Source organism: Cryptomeria japonica, chromosome 5, assembly GCF_030272615.1.
Source record: "Cryptomeria japonica chromosome 5, Sugi_1.0, whole genome shotgun sequence".
Classification (NCBI taxonomy): domain Eukaryota; kingdom Viridiplantae; phylum Streptophyta; class Pinopsida; order Cupressales; family Cupressaceae; genus Cryptomeria; species Cryptomeria japonica.
This window is the reverse complement of record NC_081409.1, coordinates 202,774,798-202,783,900: the sequence shown is the minus strand read 5'-3', so window position 1 is coordinate 202,783,900 and position 9,103 is coordinate 202,774,798. Positions and strand designations below refer to the sequence as shown.

The 9,103-nt window shown below is 35.6% G+C and overlaps 1 protein-coding gene across 2 annotated transcripts; it reads left to right on the top strand.

The window, feature by feature from the left end:
• Window positions 1-282: 282 nt before the first annotated feature.
• Window positions 283-7,581, top strand: LOC131043092 (transcription factor ABORTED MICROSPORES). Of its 2 annotated transcripts, none has more exons than XM_057976437.2 (9): window positions 283-592; window positions 2,465-2,584; window positions 2,701-2,904; window positions 4,407-4,485; window positions 4,570-4,638; window positions 4,734-5,393; window positions 6,045-6,290; window positions 6,758-6,928; window positions 7,029-7,581. In XM_057976437.2, the coding sequence occupies exons 1-9, from the start codon at window positions 582-584 to the stop codon at window positions 7,164-7,166; spliced, it is 1,698 nt and encodes a 565-aa protein (XP_057832420.1). In that variant the 5' UTR covers window positions 283-581; the 3' UTR covers window positions 7,167-7,581. The 2 variants fall into 2 exon arrangements, with proteins under 2 accessions (XP_057832420.1, XP_057832421.1); XM_057976438.2 differs by lacking the exon at window positions 283-592 and adding an exon at window positions 718-1,596.
• The last annotated feature ends 1,522 nt before the right edge of the window (window positions 7,582-9,103 follow it).

Here is a 9,103-nt window from a genome sequence, read left to right as displayed (position 1 = left end):
ATCGATTGCTTTGGATTAATTTGGTCGCGAGGACTCTGAATTAATAGAACTGAAATTATGATTGAAAAACATGGAGACGGAAGAGAGAGGCATGAATGAATCTGTGATTTGTAAACCTCCTCCAAATTAACAGAAGAGGCAAAGTACACACGTCATACCATTCTTTTTAATTGGATGTATTTGAATTTTGCAGTACAGGACGAATAAGTAAGTGGCATCTTAGTACATTTGCTATTTTCGCAGCATCCAGCATTTATTATCAGTTACTAACGGAACTGTTGTATTAACGAACATTAATTGAAAAATGTTAAGAGAGAGAACAGAAAACATGGAGACATCATGATGATGATGAATCATGGTAATTATTCCTACTTTACCTTTGTTAAATAACAGAAGTTGAAACTCTTCACACCTTCACTGCCTGCCACCTACTTCTACCGAAGCAAAGGAAAATAAAAAATATGCCTTAACTGTTACTCTTCCTTATATTCTTCTTCTGCGTCGGCCATTCTTGGATGTTTTAAAGTTCTGAAAAGCAGGAGGAGGAGAAGCAAGAGAAGAGACAGAAAAAGTAGCAGAAAATGCTTGAAAGGTGAGCTTCTTTGAGTTTTTAAAGGTTTTGATTGTTTTTCTGTGTTTGTGATGTGATTGTGATGACGATGATGATGATAATCTTGATCGCCGTTAACAATTGCTTTCATGATCAGTAGAATGAAATAATAAAAAATGTCAGAACTTGAAACAAAATATGAGAATGGCGGCACGGATAGACAAAGCAACTGCTTGCTCTGTGACAAATTGGCGATGGCGTAGCACGCGTACTAACAGCAATTGCTTCCCCTGACAGATCCTTTCTGAGGGGGGATTCGCGGTATCAGACGGGGAAAATATTGCAAATATTACCGTCTTCTTTCGAGAATATTCTAATTTATTGTCCTTGGGTCCGTCCCGAGGTCAGTTCGGGCCCACAGGTGTCTGATACGGCAAATTCTGTTCTTTCCCCTTGTGATTCTCGCGCACCGCACAATTAAGAACATGAAATTCTGAGCGCTTTGTCCAGAAAGCCCCCTGCTCCAGCGATGATAAGTCCAAACCCTGATTGGAAAAAGGTTAAAGTGAGAGTTTATAAAAGCTCGACCCGAATTACTATAATCGGCTCATGTCCGAGCCAGATTTCCGTAAACGCGGTATATTTTTAATAGCAAGATATTTTTTAGTCTTGATTCTTGATTCATGCCCCTTGGCTCTGTAGATACGGAGAATTGAATGCTTTCCCCCAATTATCCTCCATAACTTTATATTTTCTTGATCCAGCCAGACCTTTCTTTTGGAATTTGACGTAGTTTTCAAAGATCGGTTGAGAGGCGAACCTAGGATTTCTCATGTGCATATTAGGGTATTCTACTATATAACTATCAGCTCTCTTTGTAACCAAGGCGTTCTGGTAATCTGCATATTACAAATCTTATGATGAAGATATTCATCCCCTTTTGCTCTAGAGATGCGAAGATTGGAATTCCTGACCCTTTAACATTTGCTCTGGAGATACGAAGATTCGAAATCCTGAGCCTTTAATCCTCCGTAACTAGTTAAAAGGCGAGTCTAAGATTTCTCGTGCATGTGTTAGGATTTTCTACTATCAGCTCTTTTGTAACCAAAGCATTTTGGTAGCCTGCTTTATGATGAAAACATTTTTTGTTCATGTCCATTTGCTCTGGAGATACAGAGATTTGAATTCGTGAATCTTTAATACTCCATAATTTTGTATCTTCATGGATCCAACTGACTTGTCCTTTTCTAACTTCATATGATTTTTTATAAATTCATTAGGAGTAGGTGTTTTATTATTGTCTTATCAGGTTTCTCTGTGATTGAACTGTTTTGCTAGCTTGCTTGTTACAGTTTCACCTAATTTATTTCTTTAATATCTAATTGCAGTTCGACATCTTCAACCCTGTAATTGACTGTATATTTTACAAAATGAGACGATGATTTTTAATGTACATGTTTTTGGAGTAAAAAAAACTGTATAATTAAATTTTATCTACATTTTAGGTTAAATTATATTACTTGATCCATTATTAGGATGAGAAAAAAATATTGAGTAGGATTTAATATCCTGATAAAATCAAAACACAAAAAGTTTAAACCAAAAATCTCTACATTTCAGGGTTGTTTTTGTTCCCGTGTCTGTAGTTTGGAATTTTGGCCTCAAATAAGCATTTTTGTAGTTATGATTTTATATTTTTTTAAAAGCTGTATGAAATTTGATTTTATCAGCATATTAGATCAGATTATACTCCGTGATATATTATGAAAACAAACAAAAGATCACAATTTTATCTAAAATATTGAATCCAGACAAGAAGCTTTACATTCAAGGATAATTTTTGTTCCCGTGTCCCTAATTTGAATTTCCAGCTCAAAAACGAGTTTTCTAAGTTATAATTGCGTGGACGCGCAGGAACGGGTCAGTGAACATGTCAAAGGCATTCCACTTGGGACCGCAAGAACGGCTGCGTTCTCTGGTTGGAGCGAAACGCTGGGATTATCTCATTTACTGGAATATCAGCGATGATCAACGGTATGAAATAAATTCTAGTTCAAGTCTATTCATCGGTATGAAATAAAACAAAATTTGTTTGCTTTAAATTGATAGAATTCAAGAATGTGATTATTTGCAATATTCGATTTGTGCAGGTGCCTGGAATGGATCGGTTGCTGTTGTAGTGGTGCAGATCAATCGGGTCAGGGATTTCAAAATCCTTTGTCAGAATCACACGTTTTCTTTTCACCTCGTTATTTTGAAGGATGCGGGTGCCGGGATTTGACGGTTCAACATCCCAGAACTACAGCATGCGACCTCTTGGCAGACTTTCCTTCCTCAATTCCATTAGACGCAGGGTAATTAAAACTTTCCAATTATGCATCTTTGACGAGATCCTCGCGAATTAATGAAAATATCGATGCATCAAAAGCTTCAACAAATATTTAACCCTAATGTTTAAATGCATTTAATAGAGCCACCGCCAGTCCATCTCCAGCATTAGTTTTTGAGTTTCCTAAAAGGTCAATCATCGGAATCTGACCTAAAGCTCGATTTAAAGCAAAGTAATTAGCTAACGCCATATGACCTCGTTTTTAGAACTGCGTATCGTATCTGATACGCTTGGAGTCCTAGTTCAGTTCGTTACAAATGGCTCAGCCCAGAGGGAACATAAAACGGGTGTACTGAAGAGTACACATTATGAAGGAGGTCGATTATTATTCGTGATGATTAGTGTTTTCGAAAGGGTTGTTAGAAAATTCAGTATGCTTATTCTTAAAAAAAATTAAATTAAAATATTTGCCCAAACCACTATTGGAAATCCAGATTGACCGTCAAACTCATGAACCTTAGTTTCACGTCAAGCTGCAGATAGAGACAGAGAGAGTAAGGCAAAATGTACTTGGAATAATCAAGATTTCTGCGATATCGAGACCAGAGGCTGTTACAGATTTGGACAATTTGTCGGGACGGAAAAAGAACATGGTCGATTTCACACTTCATGATGAACCTATAAATTGACAGGTTTATATTCCTTGGTAGAGATGTATCTTTTGACAGTTCAAAATACATCGATTTAAGTCTGTTAGTTGCTACCCATGATTCTCCAAGCATTGTTCTTCCCAGTTGCCCTAGCAACCTTCATTCCTGGAGCTTTAAGTTTATGTAAGTTTTCTGCTTTTTGAAACTAGTCCTTTCTTCTTCCTTACAAATTCATCCTACTGAAAACTGAAATTGAACGCTCATTTTTTGTAATTTTGTTTTACCATTTAGAATGAAGAATCTTATCATGTTTTAGGTCATTGCCATTAGAAGTCTCTCCATCCGAGGCCTAGTAGGAGCTCTCGTAGGTGGAAATTTACTGTTCTATTAATGTTCTATATCCATAATATAAATTTCCTTATGGTTAGTGGAACATATTATTACGTAGGAAATGTGTGGTGACTGTAAGGAAGCGACTGAAACGCAGGGAAACGTTTAACATACATGTTTAGTTTGCCATGGTCAAAACATGTGATCATTGTATTACTACTAAGAATGATGTGGTTTTGATTGTCCGGTGGCATTGGGAATACCCAACCTGATACATAAATGTACTGGACTGTACAATTAGCTGCAATAAGCACCACGTATAACCTACAAGAGATAGCTATGAATGCCACTGTTTTAATCTCTATATAGGACATAATCGGGCATAGTAGAATACAAAAATAACCCAGTTTATCATTCAAACAGTTTGGTATCACCTTCACCGTTTTCCCTAACAAATTCCTATCATTTCACCTATAGCAGTGGGTATTTATACTTTCTTTGGAAATGGGAGGTTTCAAATTCTAATTTCATGTTAACTCTCCTCCAGGATTCAAGGACAGGTGTTCTTATCAGGGCAACCGAGGTGGATGAACTTTCCGAACATTGCAGACCCTAACGCTGGACAGGTGAGTTTCTTCTGTCCTTAAACAAAAAGACAATAGTTCCAGCCCGTGATTATTCTCATCAGCCTTACTTGATTTCATTGTCAGGACGCAGTGCAAACTAAAGTCCTCATCCCTGTCAGGAACGGCCTTGTAGAGCTCTTTGTTTGCAAACCTGTAAGCCTTCAAAACCTAGAAACGTACTAGCCTCCTATATATTCTCGTTATACTTTAACTTTATGTGAATTTAATGCAGTTTTACACTCTCGCAGGTAGCAGAGAACGCATCTCTAGTACAATTTGTATTGACAGAATTCGATCTGTGGCTTCCCCAAATGTTTGCAGAGTCCAACAATTTGTTCGGCGTGTCAGGGTCAGCAGGCGGGGGATTTGGATCCGTGAGTGAAACTGCTAGTACGTTGCCTTGGCTCCCTGTAACAGCGACAGATTCTTCGGTGCCTTGGGACTCCTCGGCTGCTGACAGGGCTTTATCAGAGTCCCAACTGTCCATTCATCTCAACTTTCTCGGTCAACAACTGCAAGATAGTAATAATAACAAGCCCCTCAAGAACGACTACTTTGAAGGCTCTGCTGACTCCATCAATCATTCGGATAAACCCACCAACGATCACCCATTACAACAAGACAATAACAATATTCAGGCTGCTGCTGCAAGCTTACATATACCCATCATGAGGACCAGTTCTCAGCTCTCTAAGGAAAACCATGATAAAGAGGTGAAGCACGAATTTATACGAGCAGATTCCTCAGACTGCAGCGATCAGATGGAGGATGATGTTGACGATCAGAAAGTGGTTGGTCGTTCCGGAAGAAGACATCTCTCCAAAAATCTTGTAGCTGAAAGAAAAAGGAGGAAGAAGCTCAATGAACGGCTCTATGCCTTGCGTGCCCTAGTCCCCAAGATCACCAAGGTACTCTTGTTTCTATAATCTACTCTACTTCATAAATTACAGTCACGATGCTTTAAGAACCTATGTTTATCTTGTTCAAGCAATCTCAATCGAATTCCATGGAGTTTTCTCTTCTTCACTACGTAAAGGCAATTATGTTTCTATAATGTGATGGATGAAATACCACTAATGACTAAATTTTTAAAGCTTAAAGAGCTGGTGAGTTGTTTGTTTTTAAACACCCAGAATCCAAGATAACAAACAATGCACTACCTGTTTACTTTTGGGCGCCCAATTAAGATATGGTTTACAAAAATCCAAAATAACAAACAATGCACTACCTGTTTACTTTTAGGCGCCCAATTAAGATATGGTTTATCCTATCAAAAATTGTTTGTATGGGGGTTTGAATTTTTCAATAAAAATTTGGTTTAGGACTAATGGGTATTTATATTGTATTGAATTCTATAAAAACTGTTTGAAAATATATTGTATTTGAAACTTTACCAACAAGAAACATAATAATTTAAGTGCAGAAGGAAAATCTTGATAAAGGATGTTCAGTTTTGATCTTAGGCTATCAAAAGTTTGCTCTTTGTTAATGTGCAATTGTCCCTATATCTTTATCACTATGTAGTTGGTTGTTTAAAGGAAAAGTTTGTTTGTGGGCAGATGGATAGGGCCTCTATATTGGGGGATGCTATTGATTATATCAAGCAACTGCAGCAACAGGTGAAAGAACTGCAGGAGGAACTAAACGAAATGGACATGCAAGCGGCCAACCCTAGCTCTCCTAATTTCGAAAATGGTGTGCAACAGACTATAGAAGAGGAAACCCTTGCAAGATGCTCAGCGAAGTCAGATGTCACTAAACCCACAGTGAATGAGCCCACAGAAGAGATGGTTCATACAATGCAGGTAAAATACTTAGATTCCATTTGTTATATTATACAAACACTGAATCAACTAAAATTGTTCATCGTAACTAAGTGAACAAATAAAAAATTGTATTTGTTTTCTGTTTTCTGTGAGATACATTCTCAATAAGAAATTTAACACCATTTTTTGTATGGCTTACCTGGCATGCAACTCAACGCTAAATATGCTTATATTTGTTATATTGTATAATATGCTGTTTTTCTGTAAGACAAAATAGAGTTTTTAAGGATCCAATAGAGAAAAATTATTCCAGATATTTTTTAAGCACAGCCCCATATATATATATATATATATATATATATATATGTTTATGTTTGAATACTAAATAATATTATCCTCACATAGTTGAGTGCTTCTGCCCAATTTGCTCCTGAAGAGTCATGATGAAACTCATTAAAATGTTCAATTCATTGATGACGAGTAGAGTTTCTTGTTGGGTGGTACAGATTGATGTAAGCCAGGTGGATACACACGTTTTCAACCTGAGAATATTCAGTGAGAAGCGAGATGGTGGTTTTGTTAGACTGATGCAAGCAATGGATAGATTAGGGCTTGACATTTTGAACGCCAATATCACTTCCTTCAGAGGCCTGGTTCTGAATGTGTTCAACGCAGAGGTGTGCTTCTGTTACTTAAAACCATCATACAAACAAATTAATTTATCAATTTCGCCACTGGTCTTAAAAATCATTTTTCTGACAAATTTTGTGGTTGCAGATGAGGGACAAAGAAATAATTCAAGCAGAGCAATTGAGAGAGTCCCTGCTGGAAATGACGCTACACCCGTCATCATCATCAGGTGAGGCTGCAGCTTCCGATCATCAACAGCGTCACATGATGCATCACACCAACTGAACTCATCATTTCTACCATTTACTCTCAACACTCATATTCTTGACTTTTTATTCTTCATAATGTGCCCTACTGCTATTATTCCTCTCCTTTTTCTTCATTGCAGCTACTGTAACTTATCTTCTTTGGGTCTCCTTTTAGTCTGCTTTTATGTTTGTGTGCTTTTATTCAGTTTCTAGAGGCTAGAATTTGAGAATAGAAAGGCTAATGTTTAACAGATAGGCGGCATGAAATGCTTAAGCCTCCACCTTGTAGTCAGAGATTAGAGGCTATAAACTGATTTATATCAGTAACATACACTACTTGTGTAAATATTACAAGTAATATTCCGCATTTGAAGCATCTTGTGTTTCAATGGAAATTGAAGTACAGCATATCATCTTCTTACTTAATGTTATTGTATGTATACTTAAATGTAGCACGCGTCTCAAACTGTTGGAATATTTAGTAATTTCTCCCAATTCGCATGAGGAGAACATTAATTTCTCAACAATTAGTAACAAGTAACAGAATACGATCTGGCAACTTAAATCCACTGCAGTTATTTTTTCTTTCCAATATTTTTCATTAGGACTCCATGTCCTTTCATGTCAGTGGTTTTTATGTATTTCTTTTGTGTGCATTACATTAATGGTGGAGAAATAAGACACTAAACCACAGAACTTGCTTCAATCCTGTAGATGTTACAGATTTAATTTTCTGTAAAATATGCTCCTGTGCTGCCTAGACGACTCAGGGTTAGTATGAATTCTGCTCATGTAGTATGTCTACAGTTTGTTCTCCTCTAGATATATAGAGAGAACTTATATTTGGACATAATATTGTTCGAATAATGGATATGCATTATGAACATTGTGGTTAATATAATTCCAGTCAATATTTTATAAAACATTTTTTTTCCTTCCCAACATGTAACATCAAATTTTGCAAGTGTTATAATCTCTTAACAGTTTCAATAATCTAACAATTATATGTACAAATAAAAAAATATATATTATTAAGGGTAGAAATAAAAAAGAAATATAAAAATATACATTTTCTATCTCATAGTGAGTATGTGTGCATCTATATACACACATTAATCTTAATATTTATATTGTTAATCTATAGGTTCAGGTTACAATGGATCAACGTAAAAAAACTATTAATCTATAAGAAAACCTTATAGCTTTGTTTTAGTACTATTGACTCTCAAATTATAAGCTCACAATCTTTAAAAAATAGTTCGAAACGTAAACTTAGAACTTATGTTGATCCAAAATAATAAGACTAAATTATTATCAAATTGTGGTAATAAGGGGTCAATTGATATGAGTGAGTAATGTTTGTATTTTTCTCTCTATAGGGTTAAGAGGCTGATCCTAAAGGTTAAATACAAGACTATAACAAAGAAATGCTAGCACAATAATTTTCTTCAACCAAACCATACCCTTTGTATATTAATAGTCCAAAAGTTTCTCACTAAACATTCAATATATTGGTTTACCATTATAGAAACCTAAAATTCATGTCTCTTACAAATTAGATAAATAATGAGTTAAATATGCAATAAAAGATATAAAATTGGATTGTGTTTTCTTTAGCTAAATTGCCTTGTACTTTTCTTACTTCATGTGCAACCCTTAAAAGCTTAAATAACCATTTACTCTCTATTAATATATTTTGACTCAAGTTCTTGAAAGATTAAGAAAAAGTCATAATATTAAAACATGGAAGTTAGAAGGACCTAAAATACTAAATTTGGACATTCAAGCTCACTCGCTATTGCATTGGAAAATATAGTCAACAATTCCAACAATTTAAAAGAGAGATTTATGTGACTTATAGCACACAATAAGAAGTGTATGCATACATGTAAATAAAATAAAATAAATAATTAGGTCTTCTTCAATAATCCATGAGTATCCAATCTCATATGTCATTATAATAAGTTTTTGGAT